Here is a 22,296-nt window from a genome sequence, read left to right on the forward strand (position 1 = left end):
TATTTCTTAAAGTAATGACAGTAAACAAAGCATTTAGATTAAGAAAAAAGGTACAAGGCAAGCTGATACAAATGCGAAGGCTGCAAAACACAAAGCTGAAGTTAGCAGAAGCCAAGAGATTAAATCATAAATTAGCAAAAATCTACATTAAGGGTCCCTCGAAAGGCCAGGAATTGTGGCTAACTCCTGTAATTTTTTCGGTGGTTGTTGTTTTTATTTTTTGAGACGGAGTCTCGCTCTATTACCCGGGCTGGGGCGAAGTAGCACGATCTCAGCTCACTGCAACCTCGGCCTTCCAGATTCAAACGATTCTCCTGCCTCAGCCTCCTGAGTAGCTGGGATTACAGGCATGTGCCACCACGCCCGGCTAATTTTTTCATATTTTTAGTAGAGACGGGGTTTCACCATTATTGGCCAGGCTGGTCTCGAACTCCTGATCTTGTGATCCACCCACCTCAGCTTCCCAGAGTGCTGGGATTACAGGTGTGAGCCACCGCGCCCAGCCCACTCTTATAATTCCAGCACTCTGGGAGTGGAAAATTACAAGAAAATTGCTGGGAATGGAAAGGACTCTGAAAAGGTGCTTACTAATACTGTTATTTACAGTATAATTGCTGAGAAGGAAATCAGATTCTATCCTTATGACTTACTTTTTAGTACAATAATAATTTTTTTAAACTTTGGGAAATATACAAATATTTCTAATATTTGACTTAACTAGTGACTTTTATCCTTACTCCATAAAAAAGTATTTGGGCCAGGCGCACTAGCTCACGCCTGTAATCCCAGCACTTTGGGATGCCGAGGCAGGCAGATCATGAGGTCAGGAGTTTGAGATCAGCCTGGCCAACATACTGAAACCCCGTCTCTACTAAAAATACAAAAATTAGCCAGGTGTGGTGGCACATGCCTGTAGTCCCAACTACTTGGGAGGCTGAGGTGGGAGAATCGCTTGAACCCGGGAGGTGGAATGCAGTGAGCCGAGACCACACCATTGCACTCCAGCCTGGGTGACAGAGTGAGACTCCATCTGAAAAAAAAAAAAAAATCATTCAGCCTGACCAATGTGATGAAATCCTATCTCTACCAAAAAAAAATTTTTTTTTTAAATTAGCTGGACATGGTGGTACACAACTGTGGTTCAAGCTACTTGGGAGGCTGAGGTGGCAGAATCAATTGAACCAGGAGGCAGAGGTTGCAGTGAGCCAAGATCATGCCACTGTTCTCCAGCCTGGGCCACAGAGTAAGATTCTGTCTCAAAAAAAAAAAAAAAAAGTCCGGGTGCGGTGGCTCACTCCTGTAATCCTGGCACTCTGGGAGGCCAAGGCAGGCACACGACAAGGTCAGGTGATCGAGACCATCCTAGCCAACATGGTGAAACCCCCTCTCTACTAAAATACAAAAAAATAGGCCGGGTGCGGTGGGCTCAAACCTGTAATCCCAGCACTTTGGGAGGCCGAGACGGGTGGATCACGAGGTCAAGAGATCGAGACCATCCTAGCTAACACGGTGAAACCCCGTCTCTACTAAAAAAAATACAAAAAACTAGCCGGGCGAGGTGGCGGGCGCCTGTAGTCCCAGCCAAAAAAATACAAAAAACTAGCCAGGCGAGGTGGCGGGCGCCTGTAGTCCCAGCCGCTCGGGAGGCTGAGGCAGGAGAATGGCGTAAACCCGGGAGGCGGAGCTTGCAGTGAGCTGAGATCCGGCCACTGCGCTCCAGCCTGGGCCGCGACAGAGTGAGACTCCGTCTCAAAAAAATAAAAATAAAAATAAAATACAAAAAAATTAACCAGGCGTGGTGGCAAGTGCCTGTAGTCCCAGCTACTCAGGAGGAAGAGGCAGAGGAATCGCTTGAACCCGGGAGGTGGATCGTGCTACCGCACTCCAGCCTGGAGACAGAGCAAGACTCCATCTCAAAAAAAAAAAAAAAAAAAAAAGTCGCTAATGGCCGGACATACACACCTGTAATGGTCACACTTGTAATCCCAGCACTTTGGGAGGCTGAGGCGGGAGGATCTCCTGAGCCCAGGAGTTTGAGACCATCCTGGGCAATACAGTGGGACCTTATCTCTACAAAAAAAAAAAAAATTAGCTGAAGCTACTTGGGAGGCTGAGATGAGAGGGTCATTTGATGAGCCTGGGAGGTTGAGGCTGCAGTGAGCTGAGATTATACCACTGCACTCCAACCTGGGTAACAGAACAAGACTGTCTTAAAAAGAAAAATAGTCACTGAAGTCTATGCCTTAAGATGTTAACTAAGCTGGGCACAGTGGCTCACGCCTGTAATCCCAGCACTTTGGGAGGCCAAGGCTGGCGGATCAAAAGGTCAGGGGATCAAGACCATCCTGGCTAACATGGTGAAACCACATCTCTACTAAAAATACAAAAAATTAGCCGGGTGTGTTGGTGGGCGCCTATAGTCCCAGCTACTCGGGAGGCTGAGGCAGGAGAATGGCGTGAACCCAGGAGGCGCTTGCAGTTGAGCTAAGATCGCGCCACTGCACTCCAGCCTGGGCGACAGAGCGAGACTCTGCTTCAAAAAAAAAAAGATGTTAACTGATCATTCTTTACACTTATTAAATACCTGAGCCTCTCCAGTCAACATTTTAATCTTCTGAATTATAGTATCTCTAGAACAAAAATCTTTCTCCAGAAATAAGAAGTATTTTTAGGAAGAGTCCTCTTGAAAATCATTTTTAAAACAAATTTCAAATCAATTCAATATACAGTAAATAAAAGGTCATAACTCTTTGAGACACAAAGCTGTGATGAAAGTTCCTTTTCTATATCTACTTTTAGAATGACAAAGCAAACAGGTTGAAAGGGAATGATCTGTGTCAAAAAAAAAAAAAAACACTGTGGAAAAGGGTTCCTTCTTAAGAAAAATAGAGGTAGAAGAGACCAAAAAAGAAAAAAGAGTGCATATCTTATATCTTTATAGAGCACAGATTAGTATAATGGAGTATAACAGAGCACACGGTCATTTTTTTAAAATTAACTGTGGCACACACTCATAATCCCAAGTGCATTGCTTGAGTTCAGAAGTTTGAGATCAGCCTGGGCAACATAGTGAGATCTCATCCCTACCAAAAATACAAACATTAGTTGAACATGGTAGCGTGCACCTGTAGTCCCAGCTACTTGGGAGGCTGAGATGGGAAGATCATCTCAGAAGGTAAAGGCTGCAGTAAGCCATGATCACACCACTGTACTCCAGCCTGGGTGACAGAGAGAGACCCTGTCTCAAAAAACAAAAGAACTATAAATAGAGTGCAGTGGCACATACCTGTAATCCTATATACCTGGGAGGTTGAGGTGGAAGTATTGCTTGAAGCCAAAAGTTGGAGGCTGCAGTGAGCTATGATCTCACCTGTGTATAGCCACTGCACTGCAGCCTGGGTGACATTGTCAGACTCCATCTCTTAATTAAAAAAAAAAAACTAAAAAAGAAAACTGACTGCAATATAATTTAAAACTATTTGAGGCCGGGCGCGGTGGCTCAAGCTTGTAATCCCAGCACTTTGGGAGGCCGAGACGGGCGGATCACGAGGTCAGGAGATCGAGACCATCCTGGCTAACATGGTGAAACCCCGTCTCTACTAAAAAATACAAAAAACTAGCCAGGCAAGGTGGCGGGCGCCTGAGGCCGGAGGCTGAGGCAGGAGAATGGCATAAACCCGGGAGGCGGAGCTTGCAGTGAGCTGAGATCCGGCCACTGCACTCCAGCCCGGGCGACAGAGCAAGACTCCGTCTCAAAAACAAAAAAACAAAACAAAACAAAAAAAAACTATTTGAAACTTTACAAATACTAATTAAGGAGAGATATGTTTGATTGAAGAACATAGCTGGTTAGCAGAAGGATTCATTTCAAAGTAACTGATACACCAATGTCACATATAATAGCTATACGCTATTTTGAAACATTAAGTTTTTTGTTTGTTTGTTTGTTTTTTCAAACAGGGTTTTGCTCTATTGCCCAGGGTAGAGCACAGCAGCGCAATATCAGCTCACTGTAGCCTTTGCCTCATGGCCCCAAGTGATCCTCCCATCTCAGCCTCCTGAACAGCTGGGACTACTGCACCACCATGACCGGCCTTTTTTTTTTTTTTTTTTTTTTTTTAAAGCCTGGGTTTCACCATGTTGCCCAAGCTGGTCTGGAACTCCTAAACTCAAGTGATGCACCTGCCTCGGCCTTCCAAAGTGCTGGAATACAGGCGAGAGCCACTGTACCTGGCCAAGTTCTTTTAAAATTCAACTGATCGGCTGGGCGCGGTGGCTCAACCCTGTAATCCCAGCACTTTGGGAGGCCGAGACGGGCGGATCACGAGGTCAGGAGATCGAGACCATCCTGGCGAACACGGTGAAACCCCGTCTCTACTAAAAAATACAAAACACTAGCCGGGCGAGGTGGTGGGCGCCTGTAGTCCCAGCTACCCGGGAGGCTGAGGCAGGAGAATGGGGGTAAACCTGGGAGGCAGAGCTTGCAGTGAGCTGAGATCCGGCCACTGCACTCCAGCCTGGGTGACAGAGCGAGACTCCGTCTCAAACAAAAAAAAAGAAAAAAACAATTCAGCTGATCATCCAAATATAGTCATGCATCACTTAAGAACAGGGATACATTCTGAGAAACGCATCTTTAGGTGATTTCATCATTGTGAAAACAACATAGGGCGTACTTACGCAAACCTCGATGGTAGAGCCTACTATACACCTAGGCTATGGTTTGGGTGGTATCAATTCTGTTGTACCAATTCTGATTTCCTAACTAGGAGGACTACAGGGTGGCAATACAGGAAAGTGTCCTTGTTTCAGGGAGGTACACACTAGAGAATTTAGAGTGGAAGGACATCATACCATAAAGACAACAGAGGGTAATGGAGCAAATGTGACAAAATATTAACTGGGGAATTTGGGAGAAGGGGATGTGGGAGTTCTAGTCTCATCCTGAACTTTTTTTTTTTTTTTTTCCTGGGCCCACTCATTCCTGTAATCACAGCACTTTGGTAGGACAAGGCAGGAGGATCACTTGAACCCAGGAGTTCAAGAACAGTCTAGGCAACATAGTGAAACCTTGTCTCTTTTTTTTTTTTGAGACGGAGTCTGGCTCTGTCACCCAGGCTGGAGTGCAGTGGCCGGATCTCAGCTCACTACAAGCTCCGCCTTCCGGGTTTACGCCATTCTCCTGCCTCAGCTTCCCAAGTAGCTGGGACTATAGGCGCCCGCCACCTCGCCCGGCTAGTTTTTTTTTTGTATTTTTTAGTAGAGACAGGGTTTCACCGTGTTAAGCCAGGATGGTCTTGATCTCCTGAGCTAGTGATCCGCCAGTCTTGGCCTCCCAAAGTACTGGGATTACAGGCTTAAGCCACCGCGCCCAGCCCCTTTTTTTTTTTTGAGATAGAGTCTTGCTCTGTCGCCAGGCTGGAGTACAGTGGCACGATCTTGGCTCACTGCAACCTCCAACTCCCAGGTTCAAGTGATTCTCCTGCTTCAGCCTCCCAAGTAGCTGGGATTACAGGAACGTGCCATCACGCCCAGCAAATTTTTGTATTTTTAGTAGACACGGGATTTCACTATGTTGGCCACGATGGTCTTGATCTCCTGACCTCATGATCCACCCACCTTGGCCTCCCAAAGTGCTGGGATTACAGGTGTAAGCCACCAGACCTTGTCTCTAGAACAAATTTTTTTAATTAGCTGGACATTATGGCTCATGTCTATAGTCCCAGATACTGAGAAGGCTAAGGTGAGAGGATACCTTGAGCCTAGGAGGTCGAGGCTGCAGTGAACCATAATTATGCCATTACACTCCAACCTAGTGGAAAAAAAATTTTTATGGAAAAAAGAAAATAGGGGCCAGGCATGGTGGCTCATGCCTGTAATACCAACACTTTGGGAGGCTGAGGTGGGCAGTTGCTTGAGGTCAGGAGTTCAAGTCCAGCCTGGCCAACATCGTGAAACCCCATCTCTACTAAAATTACAAAAATTAGCTGGGTGTGGTGGCGTAGGCCTGTAGTCCCAGCTATTCGGTAGGTTGAGGTAGGAGGATCACTTGAACTCAGGAGGTGGAGGTTGCAATGAGCTGAGATCACGCCACTGCACTTCAGCCTGGACAACAGAACGAGACTCCGTCTCAAAAAGGCTGGGTGCAGTGGCTCGCACCTGTAATCCCAGCACTTTGAGAGGGTGAGGCAGACAGATCACTTGCGCCCAGGAGTTCAAGACCAGCCTGGGCAACAGAGTGAGCCCTTGTCTCTACAGAAAATACAAAAATTAGCTAAGTGTGGTGGTACGCGCCTGTAGTCCTAGCTACTTGGAAAGCTAAGGTGGGAGGATCTCTTGAGCCCGGGAGGTCAAAAGGACAGTGAGCAGTGATCACACCACTGCACTCCAGCATGGGTGACAAAGTGAGATCTTGTCTCAAGAAAAAAAAAAAAAAAATACAGGAAGGAGAAAAGTAGATAGGCCATAGATGATGGTTGTTGGAGATGAACTACAGGTACTTGGGATTCACTGACTATTGTGTCCACTTTTGTGTATGTTCAAAATTCCTGAAATAGAATTTTTAAGATATGTAACACAAATTCATCATATGGTAATATATATGCTTTTTTACTAACACACCAAATAAAAGTATCTAGGCCAGGCGCGGTGGCTCATGACTGTAATTCCAGCACACTGGAAGGTCAAAGCGGGCGGATCACCTAAGATCAGTAGTTCAAGACCAGCCTGGCCAACATGGTGAAACCCCATCTCTACTAAAAATACAAAAATTAGCTGGGCATGGTGGTGAGCGCCTGTAATCCCAGTTACTCGGGAGACTGAGGCAGTAGAATTGCTTGAACCTGGGAGGCAGAGATTGCACTGAGCCAAGATCATGCCACAGCACTCCAGCCTGGGCAACACAGCAAGACTCTGTCTCAAAAAAAAAAAAGTATCTGGCAGCAGGTCTAACAGCTACTGTAATTTCCAAGTTGTGACGACTATAACGAAGTATTTGCAAAAACTGTAATACAAAATATGAAAATACATATGATTTGTATTGGTGATGAAAATCACAACTACTACCTATTAGTTTTCTCTATATTACAGTTGAAGGAAATATTAGATCCCAGTAAGAAGTTACTAAAAATAAAGATGTATTTTCCCACCCAAGTTTAGTACTTCCTCCTGAATTCTGATTGACGTGGTCTTCATTAAAGATTCTAACATCCGGCCGGGCACGGTGGCTCACGCCTGCAATCCCAGCACTTTGGGAGGCCGAGGCGGGTAGATCATGAGGTCAGGAGATCGAGACCATCCTGGCTAACATGGTAAAACCTCGTCTCTACTAAAAATACAAAAAAATTAGCCGGGCATGGTGGCAGGTGCCTGTAATCCCAGCTACTCAGGAGGCTGACGCATGAGAATGGCGTGAACCCAGGAGGTGGAGCTTGCAGTGAGCCAAGATCGCACCACTGCACTCCAGCCTGGGCAACAGAGAGAGACTCTGTCTCAAAAAAAAAAAAAAAAAGATTCTAACATCCTTTTCATATAATAAAGTAATAAATTGTTCTTTTATCTTTTAATCCAAGGAGACTTTTAAATAATCTTGAATGCAAATGAGCCTTCACTGCAAACAGCATACATATGTGTGTGTGTGTGTGTGTGTGTGTGTGTGTGTATATATATATATTTTTTTTTTTTCCTTGAAACAGAGTCTTGCTCTGTCACCCAGGCTGGAGTGCAATGGCATGCTCTCAGCTCACCGCAACCTCCACCTCCTGGGTTCAAGCGATTCTCCTGCCTCAGCCTCCCAAGTAGCTGGGATTATAGGCGCTCGCCACTATGCCAGGCTAATTTTTTGTATTTTTAGTAGAGACAGGGTTTCACCATGTTGGTCAGGCTCATCTCGAACTCCTGACCTCGTGATTCACCCACCTCAGCCTCCCAAAGTGCTGGGATTACAGGCAGGAGCCACCACACCCGGCTGCAAACAGCGTAATGTTAAAAAATTAATGGTTCAGACAAAATACTTCTACCACCCACCAATTTGATTGGTAAAAGACAAATCGCTACATGTTAAATGTAGTTTTGTAAACTACAAAATTTTTTTTTTTTTTTTTTTTTTTTTTTTTTTTTTTTTGTTGAGACGGAGTCTCGCTCTGTCGCCCAGGCTGGAGTGCAGTGGCCGGATCTCAGCTCACCGCAAACTCCGCCTCCCGGGTTTACGCCATTCTCTCGCCTCAGCCTCCCGAGTAGCTGGGACTACAGGCGCCCGCCATCTCGCCCGGCTAATTTTTTGTATTTTTTTAATAGAGACGGGGTTTCACCGTGTTAGCCAGGATGGTCTCGATCTCCTGACCTCGTGATCCGCCCGTCTCGGCCTCCCAAAGTGCTGGGATTACAGGCTTGAGCCACCGCGCCCGGCCCAAAATGTTTTTTGAGTTCATAAGCCCCAGTTTTTAAATCAAAGGAAAAAATATGATATGTAAAAAAAAAAACCACTTTTAGTCAAACAGTTTTAAGAATCAAAGAAACTATGAATGTATTACATGTAAAAGTACATATGTTATGTGTAACATAATGGGAATATAACAATCAAAGTCAATATAATGTATAATTAGATAAATCTTCATATCATTTGGCAATGTTCCCTAGTGACCCAAACAGCATCTAATACAAAGACACCCACATGCAACCCGTGCATTTAAGGCTGGACTAAAAATCTAGCACCAGGGACACAGTATAAGAAATAGTGTTTCTCGTTTGAATTTTCCCACAAATATTCCTTAATTCTAAGGATTGGAGCAGTTCCTTAAACTATATAACACAAATCTTTAAATATGCTAGAGTTCATTTCATTTCTATACTCAAAATGAAATCATAATTAAATCCAAGAATTCACTAAATTTAAGTTAGGATTTTACAGAGCCATTCCACTATGGTTTTTTTAGATGCTTGTAATCTTCAACTTGGCAGACAGGGATACACGTAGGGAGAACAATCTGAATATTGAGATACTTTAAAATTGTATCAAAAAAATCTTCACTCACTGAAAAGCATATTTCCACACACTAAAAACCAGCAAGATATCACACCAAAATTACATGGTTTATAATAAAATGATTAACATTCTAATTGGTTTCCACAGAGAGGTACACTATTTTCATTCAAAATATGTGTAGCTCTAAGGCACGTAAAAATATTAAGTTTAAAAAATTTTTAAATCAAATAGTAAAGATTTAACTACAGACAAACATACTCTATTTAGTCTCCTTGTTCAGCAAGCTAATATATGTTTCAAGCGGCTGAATGGCACTTATTTCAAATCATCCAATAACACAATTCAGGAGCCCAATTTAATGACTATATACACCAAGGTATTTTCAGCCTACATTATTTACTCTAAATACTGTGGACGGTTAACTACAGCTCAAACTAACAATAAAAATGTTTTAAAAATAAAAGCAAGCAGGCCGGGCATAGTGGCTCGTGCCTGTAATCCCAGCACTTTGAGAGGCAGAGGCAGGTAGATCACTTGAGGTCAGGAGTTCGAGACCAGCCTGGCCAACATGGTGAAACCCCGACTCTAATAAAAATACAAAAAATAGCCCAGGCGCAGTGGCTCACGCTTGTAATACCAGCACTTTGGGAGGCCAAGGAGGGCAAATCACGAGATCAGGAGTGAGAAGAGTCTGGCCAATATAGTAAAACCCCGTCTCTACTAAAAATACAAAAATTAGCTGGGTGTGGTGGCAAGCACCTGTAATCCCAGCTACTGGAGAAGCTAAGGCGGGAGAATCACTTGAACTGGGAAGGCAGAAGTTGCAGTGAGCTGAGACCATGCCATTGAACTCCAGCCTGGGCGACAGAGCGAGATTCCATCTCAAAAAAATGAATAAAAATAAAAATAAAAGCAAAGGCTGGGCAAGCTGGCTCATGCCTGTAATTTACCCAGCACTCTGGGAGGTCAAGGTGGGAGGATCACTTGAGCCCAGGAGTTCAAGACCAGGGCTGGGCAACATACGGAGACCTTCCATCCCTACAAAATATTAGTCGGGTGTGGTGGCACATGCCTGTGGTCCTAGCTACTTTGGAGGCTGAGGTGGGAAGATCACTTGAGCCTGGGAGGTCAAGGCTGCATTTAGCCATGATCCATCTTGGGTGACTCTATCTCAAATAATCAGTCAGTCAATTAATAAGAGCAAAGAAATATATAGTCTCCGATTGGATATGCTGGTTCTCATGGAATAGTTTAAATGTTTTTTTAATTTCAGTAAAATTTCAAACTAGGGGGAAAAAGGGAAACTTTTGAAAGACTATTTGGAAAAACCTCCTACATAAATTTTCCCAAAGGATTAGTGTTCACAGGATTTAAAATGTCCCATAAATCAAGCCTGAAACCTCTTCATAAGCATACCACACAATACAATCCCAGCAATCACGAGTCTACAACAAAGGTATTTAGAAAAAGGTGCCCTCTACACAAGTGAAACACTATCATTCTTCCTGGCACTGGGCCCTGTATTTTCCTCCAATCTGCCAGGGGCATTCCTTTTGGGAAATAAAATCCATTTTGTTATTTTTTATTATTTTGTATAATCTGTATAATTTTTCTGTATTATTCTGTATTGCTTTATATAATTATTCTGTGTAATTTTTAATGTTGCTTCAAGATAACTCTGAATTTTTTGTTTTATTTTTAAAATATGCAAAAGCCTATCATGAAAATAGATATTGAAAATCAGAATATCCAAAACCAGAGGTGGTTTCACAGACGGGATGGGGGTGGTATGGGTGGTATGGGCATAGACAAGAAGTGGTTTCATAGAAACCTTCTGGTCTCAAATGAAGAAGCCATGTAACAATGATACAGGTTACAGTGAGTCAAATGTGTTTAAGTTTAAAAATATCCCTAGTAGTCAGGACAAGGAAATTCAATATTTTATATTGTGTCCCAGAGGTAAAGATATCTGAATATACATAAAATGTAATAACTATTCCAGCTATTTAACTTAGGAAAGCCACTGTGATCAAACATTTAAAATCAGCAAAAACAAATTACATTTTTAAATGGGTCTCATTCTCCGCTCCCCCTCACAAGACAGAGTCTTGCTCTGTCGCCCAGGCTAGAGTGCAATGGCACAATCTCAGCTCACTGAAACCTCCACCTCCCAGGTTCAAGCGATTCCCCTGCCTCAGCCACCCAAGTAGCTGGGACTACAGGCGCACACTACTATGCAGGACCAATTTTTTGTATTTTAGTAGAGACCGGGTTTTCCATGTTCACCAAACTGGTCTTGAACTCTCGACTTCATGATTCACCTGCCTCGGCCTCCCAAAGTGCTGGGATAACAGATGTGAGCCACCGTGCCCAGTCTCTAAAACAGTATTTTTACACGAGGGGCTACCTCACTTCACCTCTGCATAATCTTTAACCTAGTCTCTAAAACTGGAGTTGGATGGGAAGAACATAAATTCGCAACATACTTAAAATCTGAAAAGATAAAGATTTTAAATATTTTAAGGGTTTTATTCATTTGCTCATTCCAATTCAAGGAGTCGCCTTTGCACACACCTCTCCCTCTCATAACTAAAAGACAGGAATCAATTGTTGTATAACTCCTCCCTTCCCCCTTCAACCCAGCTAACGTACAAAGGAAAGGGCTTTCTCTATTGTGCCCCTGTAATGAATCTTTGTTAACTAAAACCCAATTCAGAAATAGTTCTCATTTAATTTTTTTAAATCAGCCAACTGAAAACTGTAAAAATAACAACAGATTTATTATTATTGCAAGAAAAGAAAAGCCAATTTTTGTAAACGTTCTGATTATGTTTTAAGGATTTCGTCTTTCTTTGGCACTGGGGGGGGGGGGCCAAATCACTATACTCCTCTCAATCTACCGTTCATTTAAAAACAAACAAAACAATTAATCAGAATGTAAATTTAAAAATAAATTAAAAATTTTTAAAGAATTGACTGATCTCTTTTTTCTGTTAAAACATCTCTAAGCTGTCCCCAAAGCTGTCTGGTTTAATCTTTTTGTAAAATCCAAACACTTACTACAAAAGCCTAATCACTGTTAAGAGAACATTCATCTTGAAAACGTTTTACATAATGTATTCCCAGTGTACACCTCTTAATCCTGTAAAACAGTTATTAATGTAATCAGCTGGGGAAAAGGGTAAGAGTAGGCACTTTAAGTTCAGTTTTAATATAGGTATTGCATGGTTTTTCTCATTCTGATTTCTACAAGACACCGGAAGTGAATACTATTTCATTTTCTTGCAGGGACATCATTCTGGTACAACTACCTTTTTATTCCTTTCACTTATTCAGATTTCATTTTTACTCCTAGTAGCAATCACACATTTTACAAAATATATCCCACAATAGGGATAAAAAGCCTTGAGTTCCTCCAAACAAGGTCCATTTAGCTCCACGGCTGGATCAGCAGGAACATTTCTTGTACATGCAGAAAGATAAACAAGAAACCAGAAATAGACATTACCTGGATTTTGGGGGATGAGGGGAGGAAGTGTGGGAACTGGGAATCCCAGGGTCAGAGGTGGAGATTTTTCTCTGTATACCTTTCACGTGCTTTGAACCCATAAAAATGTACTGTCTATTTAAAGAACTAAATAGATGTGTTTAAAAATGAAAAAAAAAGACCTTTAAATGATTAAAAACAAAAGACCTTTAAAATAAAAGAATTCCAGGGACACATGATCTGCTTAGTTTTCAAATAATGTTTTTATCAGTAGCATCTGCTTTTACTCTGCAATAGGTAAGATACTCCTTTGAATGCAGTCGTGAGCAAAGTGCCAGCTAAGCCGTTTTTAATACAGTAATGTTCTTCCAAACTGCCGCTTTCCAAGGCAGCTCGAATCCTCCGCCCCCTCCTCCCTCTGTGCATTCTGAGATCGGCTCTGCTGATTCCCACATAAAGTGGGTCCTGGCCGCCATTTTAGAAAGTCATTCACACAAGCCAGACCGCAGCACCGTCCACTAAGAACCCTTCCAAAGCTGCCTGGGACTATTTCTTCTTTCTTCTCTGCCCCCTCATCTTGCAAAGGGGCCAAACTCCCCACCATAGGCATGCAATGTTTCTAGAATCTGCATAATAAGAAATGACACGTCTGGGCATATAACACTGAGCAGCGAGCGAATGCTGCAATGCACGTGCTTGCACATCGGTGCATACGAATTTCCCAGGCAGAGACCTACAGAGAAAGTCCGCAGGGGATTAAAGTGAGCACATCTAAGTGGTTTTTCCACTCCAATAATCTGCACCTAAATGATTTTTCCATCAAAACACTGACGATACTGGGGGAGACGGCAGGAGGTAGGAGGCGGGTAAGGGGTGGAGCAGCGCCAGGAAGAGAAAGTTCCCATCTGCTTCCCAATCCAGCCTGTGGTCTCCCCTTCATCCTAGGGCACAGAGGTGAATTTTTGCTCCCTGCTTCCCCCCGCCCCCGCCTGGTTTCTCAGGCACGACGTAGTAAACACCGGGAGAGTCCCTGGAAGCGCGCACCTCCCCCCGGCCTGCCGAGGACAGCTCCAGCAGGTTATGAATGGCCCCACGATTCCCGGCTCCTTTTCACACGCGGACACGCGCAGACGCGCGCTCCAGAGGCGAGGGTTTAATGCCCCAGTAACAGCAACCACCAACACAATCAATGATCCTCCATTTAAAAGACAGGAGGCTCCGCCGCCGCTGCTTCCATTTCCTTATCCAAGCGGCTCAAGGCGAGCGACGCAATCTATTTTTCCCATGGTGACTCATTAATGAGGACGCTCCATAATTTCCTTCACTCACTACATAGTAAGGGAAATTAAAAGCTAAACTTGAAACCTTCCAGGGTCTTAAATATCGGAATAAACTGTCATTTTCGAGGACAATCACAGATTTGCTGTGGTCCCTCTGAATTTGCACCAAGTACAAGCCAATCGTCATTTTAATAAGTGTTTTATTCGGAGGCCTATCCGTTACGGTACACAAGCATTTCACAAAGAAAACGCGCTACATGCTATTCAATAAGATGTATCAAGGACAACATTTATTCTTTTAATTCACAAAAATATTCAGGGGAGGTGGTTTTTTGTTTTTTTTTTTTAAGCTACACCTTCTCATCGTAAAAGGTTTGGAATGTTTTACCGTTTGATTCGGGAATTCAGGGGTGGGGGGCACCAGGGTCTTAGGGCGGCCGGGGAGTGCGACCCGAAGCTACGGGCGCCAGGGCGGGCAACCTCCTGTCAGAGTCCGCGGTCTCCTCCGCCGGGACGAAGGAGCCCAAACGGGCGTATCAACTTATTTCACACCACTCTGCACTCAGCCTCGCAAAAACGAGAAACGTTTGCCATTCCCAGTGAGTTTCAAGGGTGCAAATCCTCCGGAGAGGTCCTAGGTGGTCTCTCCGGGTCCGTGACGCGCCCACAGTACCTACTGTGACTTCTGTTTTCGCACCGCCTTTCCCTTCGCACGGAATCCTCCCGAAGTCAGACATTGCCGAGCGCCCGCCGAGCGGCTCGGAGTGGCGGCGCCGGACCGGGCTGTCGGGCGGGCTCGGGTCCCGGCTGCTTCGGGCCCGGCACAGCGCGCAAGGACGCGACCCCGCCGTCCAGCGCGGCTCCCACCGGCTCCCGAGCCGACGCGAGGGCAGCCCCTAGGCGCCGGCTGCCTGGAGGCAGAGCCTCGGCCACCTCCCTCGTCAGGGACGCGGCCGCCGGGGACCCGCGGGCTCTTGGAAGGCGGCGCGGCTCGACCGCCCGCACCGCCGACACCCGAGGCCCAACGCCGCAACGCGGGTCGAGCGGCTGACGAGGTCCCACAGAGCCCGTGGGTCCGGGCCGGGATCCTCCTCACCAGCTCTGCGCTCCGGGAGGGGCCGGCAACGGGCCGGGCCGAGAAGCGGCGCCCGAGGAGCAAGCGCGGCCGCGGGCCTCGTGTCACTCACCGTTTGAAATGCTCGATGATCTTCTCTTCCCGCACGTTCTCGGGTAAGTTGCCCACCCAGAGGTGCCTGGTTTCCCGGACCATGCTGGGCGGCGTGCCGGCGACCGCCGCTGCTGGCTCCCCCTCGCCGGCTTCGTACGAGACCGTCAGCGCCGGGAGGCGGGTGCCGGGGCGGCGGCGGCGGCGGCTGCGGCGGTGGCGTCGGCAGCGGCGGCGGCTCCTCCGGCTCCCCCTCGTGCAGAGACCATCCCTCTCCCCCAGGTTCTGACTCTCGGGCCTCGCAGCTCCGCTCTGCCGCCACCACACACCCGAAGCCGACCCTCGCGCTCCGGCGGCGCATGCGCCCGGGCAGCGGCGGGCGGGGGAGCGGGAGGAGGGGCGAGCGGGACACGGGCGGCAGCGACTACGACGAAGCTGGCGCTGTGGCAGCCGGACGCTTCCCACCGGCGCGCGCGGCCCGCCTCCCGCCGCCGCACCGCCTCCCCCTCGCCGCGGGCGCGCGCGCGTCCTCCCGCCCGCCTTGGCGGAGACGCTGAGTTCCTCCCAGCTGGCGCGCAGGCGCGACGGCCGGGCAACAAAGTGAGGAACGCCTGGCGGGGAAGCAACGCTCGCGCGCTCGCCCCGTGCGCAGGCGCGTAGCTGCTAGTGGAGTCCCGCTGCCTGGCGGGCTCTACGTCGGGTTCCCGCGCCGGGCAAGGGGCGGATGGGGAGGCAGGGGCGGTCTTTAGCCCCTCCAGCGGTAACCCAGGCCCTGGCCTGGTGGAAGATGTGAAGAGAAATGCAATTGGTTTCCACAGGGCTACGCGTCAAAGCGGCTGCCAAGGCCTGTCCCCTAGAAGCCAGACCCCTTCGTCCTCCGCTCACCCGGCGGCCAGCTCCCGGCGTTTCCGGGTACTTGGATCCTTGCCTGCTTGGGAAAGCGATCATTAAAAGGGTGCCCTTTTCACTGCCCTGCTGAACAGCGACGGCTTCAGAAACGCATCCCATCCAAGGGTCACTGGCTTGTAACATGAAACAACATTTTTTTTTTTTTTTAAACGGAGTCTTGCTTTGTTGCCCAGGCTGCTGGAGTGCAGTGGCATGGTCTCGGCTCACTGCAACCTCCGCCTCCCAGGGTCAAGAGATTCTCCTGCCTCAGCCTCCCGAGTAGCTGGGTTTACAGGCACCCGCAAACACAACTGGCTAATTTTTGTATTTTTATTAGAAACAGGGTTTCACCATGTAGGCCAGACTGGTCTTGAACTCCTGACCTCAGGTGATCCGCCCGCCTCAGCCTCCCAAAATGCTGGGATTATAGGCGTGAGCCACTGCACGCGGCCTAAGCAACTTTTTTATATAGGATCTTGCGAAACCGTTTGCAAGATACCCTTGCTGATCACTATGGTATACAAAGAATAAAACGAAAATGAGACAGTTAGGAATCCAATATTGTTCCCCTCAGAGGGTTTACCTAATTTAATTAGACCTCTGGCCTTTCCAGGCCTAAGAGCTTTTGAAACCTGCAGTTGAACTTTCTTTTTTTTTCTTTTTTTGAGATGGACTTTCGCTCCTTACCCAAGCTGGAGTGCAATGGCACTCTCAGCTCGCTGCAACCTCCGCCTCCCGGATTCAAGCGATTCTCCTGTCTCAGCCTTCCGAGTAGTTGGAATTACAAGCGCGCACCACCACGCCAGGCTAGTTTTTTGTATTTGTAGTAAAGACGGGGCTTCACCATGTTGGCCAGGCTAGTCTCGAAATCCTGACCTCAGGTGATCCGCCCACCTCGGCCTCCCAAAGTGCTGGGATTACAGGCGTGAGCCACCATGCCCGGCCAGTTGAACTTTTACATAAAGGCCAATTTACAGATATTAAAGGAAAACCCATAAAATTAATGCAACTATATTGAGAGAAAAAATAAAATTGTTTATAATAAATATCCACAGAAATACCAGAGGTGTGCTGCTTCAGGTGCAAGCCAGATTTTTTTTTTTTTTCTTTGACATGCAGTCTTGCTCTGTTACCAGGCTGGAGTGAAGTGGTATCATCTCAGCTCACTGCAACCTCCGCCTCCCGGATTCAAGCAATTCTCCTGCCTCAGCCTCCTGAGTAGCTGGGACTACAGGCGCGAACCATCACACCCAGGTAATTTTTTTACTTTTAGTAGAGGCGGGATTTCACCATGCTGTCCAGGATGGTCTCGATCTGTTGACTTCGTGATCTGCCCCCCTCAGCCTTCCAAAGTGCTGGTATTACAGGCATGAGCCACCAACCCGGCCAATTTTAAATACTTGGTCTCATGGATTGTCTCCTTAAATACAAACCAACTTACACTATTTGAATTCGAAAATATTGTCACCATAAACAATGGCACTAATATCTCAGGTCACCTATGCATAACTAAATTGTTTCTTTGTAGTCTCAGCTACTGGAGAGGCTAAGGCAGAGGCATCACCTGAGTCCAGGAGTTCCAAGCTGTAGTGCACTATGATAGTGCTTTGAAAAGCCCCAACACTCCAGCCTCAGCGAGAAACCCCTCTCTTAAAAAAAGAAAAAAAAAAAAAGTAGAATTCACTATTTACATCTGGCCACTTCTGTGTCACAATTATCACATGAGGAAAGTCAGGCTAGCACCCTACGACCTAAACTCATGAACTATTCAGTAGTGTGAATGTTAGTCAAGTGTTGAACTAATACGCATTTTTCTATAAAGCATGAATTTGAATACAAGCACCCAAGTTTGAAGCACATTTTAAAATCTGATGTAAATTACTCATTTAAAATCTGATAGACTCTGAATTACCTAAAACCTCTTGGGAAAGACCAGTGTCACCATAAACAACACAGTCACCATGAAGAACAGTGTCACCTCAATTGTATTAAAAGGTGCAACTGACAAGAGGATTCAGGAAAGTGTCTTGCAATTAGAGAAATAAAGGGCATGTCTCACCTTGAATGCAGACTTCTGTTAAAATCATGATTTAAAAAAAAAAAAAAAAAAAAGCCAGGTGCGGTGGCTCACACCTGTAATCTCAGCATTTTGGGAGGCTGAGATGGACGGATCACCTGAGGTCAGGAGTTCCAGACCAGCCTAGCCAGCATGGTAAAACCCCATCTCTAATAAAAATAAAATAAAAAATTAGCCGGGTGTGGTGGCACGTGCCTGTAATCCCAGCTACTTGGGAGGCTGAGGCAGGAGAATCGCTTGACCCTGGGAGGCGGAGGTTGCAGTGAGCCGAGACCAAACCATCTCACTCCAGCCTGAGCAACAAGAGCAAAACTGAAAAAGTTTTTTTTTTTTTTTTTTTTTTTGAGACAGAGTCTTGCTCTGTCACCCAGGCTGGAGTGCAGTGGCACAATCTCGGTTCACTGCAAGCTCCGCCTCCTGGGTTCACGCCATTCTCCTGCCTCAGCCTCCCAAGTAGCTGGGACTACAGGCACCCACCACCACGCCTGGCTAAATTTTTATTTTAGTTTTAGTAGAGATGGGGTTTCACCATGTTAGCCAGGATGGTTTCGATCTCCTGACCTCGTGATCCATCCGCCTCGGCCTCCCAAAGTGCTAGGATTACAGGCATGAGCCACCGTGCCCAGCCTAAAAAAGCATTTTTAAAAAACATTATCAGACTGGGCACAGTGGCTCATGCCTATAATCCCAGCACTTTGGGAGGCTGAGGCGGGTGGATCACCTAAGACCAGGGGATCAAGACCAGCCTGGTCAACATGGCGAAACCTAGCCTCTACTAAAAATACAAAAATTAGTCTGGCGTGGTGGTACTCACCTGTAATCCCAGTTACTCAGGAGGCCGAGGCAGGACAATGGCTTGAACCTGGAAGGCAGAGGTTACAGTGAGCCAAGATCATGCCACTGCACTCCAGCGTGGGAGATTGAGACTCAGTCTCAAAAAAAAAAAAAAAAATTCATCATTATAGCCAGGTACTGTAGTCAAATCAAGATACAGTGATTGCATGTCAAGTATGAAGTTTCTTGCTTTTTTGTTTTGTTTTGGTTGACTTTTTCTATTGCAAAAGCTCTTAATGGGGCCGGGCGCGGTGGCTCAAGCCTATAATCCCAGCACTTTGGGAGGCCAAGACGGGCAGATCACAAGGTCAGAAGATCGAGACCATCCTGGCTAACACAGTGAAACCCCATCTCTACTAAAAAATACAAAAAACCAGCCAGGCGAGGTGGCGGGCACCTGTAGTCCCAGCTACTTGGGAGGCTGAGGCAGGAGAATGGCGTAAACCCGGGAGACAGAGCTTGCATTGAGCTGAGATCCGGCCACTGCACTCCAGCCTGGGCGACAGAGCGAGACCGCGTCTCAAAAAAAAAAAAAAAAAAAAGGCTCTTAATAACAAAACTGGTAAGTACATGCCCTTTGCTCAGCCCCAAATCAAGTTTTTGATTTTCTCAGTGCTTTTCATTTTTGCTGACAATGCATCAAAAAACACCAGAAAAGCTTTTTTCCATTGGTATTCCTGTTACAAAGCTTTACAGGGGCAGAACTTCGTTAAAGCATGTATCTTTGTTATGTTTTCAATAGAAAGGCAACCCACTCTGTTATTCTCTGATGATTTTTAATTTAACAATAATTGATGCTCATTGAAAAAGATCAAAAAGTAAGTTGTGATTTATCTATGATAAATGGATGGTGAAGCGAATTTCCTAATTTGATTATTAAAGATAATTCAGAAAGCTGACATTAAAGCAGAGCCATTTGCAAAGTGGAATTAAAATAGATTTGTTTTTAATCAGGTTTTATTTTTCACACTGTGAGGAGCTGCTGTATTTAGCATGCTAGACATGCTCAGAGAGTTCAGTCATGCGTAATGAAAGCTCAGATGGAAAAAGTGTCTGAGCCTCAAACTCAGGCTTTGAATGCTAACCCAACCAGTAGAGTAGTAAAATAATATCTCCATTTAAACAGGAGGACACGATAGTTATCAGATTTTAACAAGAATTTGGTTACAAATCAGGTCCCAAGCTATTAAAATTAAGCTGTTTCGGCCGGGCGCGGTGGCTCAAGCCTGTAATCCCAGCACTTTGGGAGGCCGAGACGGGCGGATCACGAGGTCAGGAGATCGAGACCATCCTGGCTAACACGGTGAAACCCTGTCTCTACTAAAATATACAAAAAATTAGCCGGGCGAGATGGCGGGCGCCTGTAGTCCCAGCTACTCGGGAGGCTGAGGCGAGAGAATGGCGTAAACCCGGGAGGCGGAGCTTGCAGTGAGCTGAGATCCGGCCACTGCACTCCAGCCTGGGCGACAGAGCGAGACTAGACTCCGTCTCAAAAAAAAAAAAAAAAAAAAAAAATTAAGCTGTTTCGGCCAGGTGCGGTGGTTCACACCTGTAATCCCAGCACTTGGGAGGCCGAGATGGGCAGATCACCTGAGGTCAGGAGTTCGAGACCAGCCTGACCAACATGGAGAAACCCTGTCTCTACTAAAAATACAAAAATTAGCCGGGGATGGTGGTGCATGCCTGTAACCCCAGCTACTCAGGAGGCTGAGGCAGGAAGGAGAATAGCTTGAACCCGGGAGGCGGAGGTTGCGGTAAGCCGAGATGGCGCCATTGCACTCCAGGCTGGGCAACAAGAGCAAAACTCTGTCTCCAAAAAAAGAAAAAGAAAAAAAAATTCAGCTGTTTCAGGAGAAAACATGCACTTAAATGTAAGCATTTTGGCTGGGCCCAGTGGCTCACACCTGTAATCCCAGCACTTTGGGAGGCCGATCACAAAGTCAAGAAATCCAGACCATCCTGGCTAACACTGTAAAAACCTATCTCTACTAAAAATACAAAAAATTAGCCAGGCATGGTGGTATGCGCCTGTAGTCCCAGCTACTCAGGAGGCTGAGGTAGGAGAATCACTTGAACCCAGGAGGCAGAGGTTGCAGTGAGCCTAGCTCGTTCCACTGCACTCCAGCCTGGGCGACAGAGCGAGACTCTGTCTCAAAAAAAAAAAAAAAGAAGAAGGCCGGGCATGGTGGCTCACGCCTGTAATCCCAGCACTTTGGGAGGCCGAGGCGGGCGGATTACGAGGTCAGGAGATCGAGATCATCCTGGCTAACACAGTGAAACCCTGTCTCTACTAAAGAATACAAAAAAAATAAGCTGGGTGTAGTGGTGTGCACCTATAGTCCCAGCTACTCGGAAGGCTGAGGCAGGAGAATGGCGTGAACCCAGGAGGCAGAGGTTGCAGTGAGCCGAGATTGCACCACTGCACTCCAGCCTGGGTGACAGAGCGAGACTCCGTCTCAAAAAAAAAGAAAAAAAAAAAAAAAATATATATATATATATATATACATATATGCATTTTTTTTTTTATTTTGAGACAGTCTTACTGTGTTGCCCAGGCTAGAGTGCAGTGGCACGATCTCAGCTCACTTCACCCTCCGCCTTCCAGGTTCAAGAGATTCTTGTGCTTTAGCCTCCTGAGTAGCTGGGACTACAGGTGTCTGCTACCACACCCGGCTAATTTTTGTGTTTTTAGTAGAGACGGGGTTTCCCCATGTTGGCCAGGCTGATCCTGAAACACTGACCTCAAGTGATCCACCTACCTAGGCCTTCCAAAGTGCTGGGATTACAAATGTGAGCCACTGCACCCAGCCCAAAATATAAAAAACATATATATAAAATATATATATATATAAAGTATTTCTTTGTTTCTTTTGAGACGGAGTCTTGCTCTGTTGCCCAGGCTGGAGTACAATGGTGCCATCTCAGCTCACTGCAACCTCCTCCTCCCAGGTTCACCTGATCCTCCCACCTCCGACTCCCTAGTAGCTGGGACTAAGGTGCACACCACCATGCCCAGCTAATTTTTGTAGTTTTAGTAGAGACAGGATTTCACCATGTTGGCTAGGCTGGTCTGGAACTCCTGACCTCAGGAGATCCACCTGCGCATTTCTTCTTAAAGGCATCATATAAAGTTATATTAACTGGCCAGGTGCAGTGACTCATGTCTGTAATCCCAGCACTTTGGGAGGTCCAGGCGGGTGGATCACGAGGTCAGGAGTTCAAGACCAGCTTGGCCAAGATGGTGAAACCCCCTCTCTACTAAACATACAAAAAATTAGCCAGGTGTGGTAGCAGGCGCTTGTAATTCCAGCTACTCGGGAGGCTGAGACAGACAATTGCTTGAAGCTGGGAGGGTGAGGTTGCAATGAGCCAAGATCATGCCACTGCATTCCAGTCAGGGCGACAGAGTGAGACTGCGTCTCAAAAAATAAGTAAATACAATAAAATAAAATTATAGTAGCTAGCTATAAAATGAACAAAGCCCCAACCACATGAGAATTTGACAATACCAACAAACCCTTACGATTAGAGCCAAGTAGTTTTTTCCCCAAAATAACAGAAAATAAAACACAACACCACTGT

The 22,296-nt window shown here is 46.2% G+C and overlaps 1 protein-coding gene across 2 annotated transcripts in view; it reads right to left on the reverse strand.

Annotated features, from left to right (window-relative positions):
• SPEN (spen family transcriptional repressor) overlaps positions 1–15,267 on the reverse strand; it is a 102,445-nt gene extending 87,178 nt beyond the window's left edge. For both annotated transcript variants that reach the window (XM_033228165.1, XM_033228166.1), the window contains exon 1: positions 14,938–15,267. In XM_033228165.1, the coding sequence (XP_033084056.1) occupies positions 14,938–15,020 (83 nt within the window). In that variant the 5' untranslated portion in view covers positions 15,021–15,267. The remainder of the gene's footprint in view (positions 1–14,937) is intronic.
• Positions 15,268–22,296: the final 7,029 nt, after the last annotated feature.

The sequence above is a fragment of the Trachypithecus francoisi genome, unplaced genomic scaffold, assembly GCF_009764315.1.
Source record: "Trachypithecus francoisi isolate TF-2019V2 unplaced genomic scaffold, Tfra_2.0 Lachesis_group12, whole genome shotgun sequence".
NCBI classification, from domain to species: Eukaryota; Metazoa; Chordata; class Mammalia; order Primates; family Cercopithecidae; genus Trachypithecus; species Trachypithecus francoisi.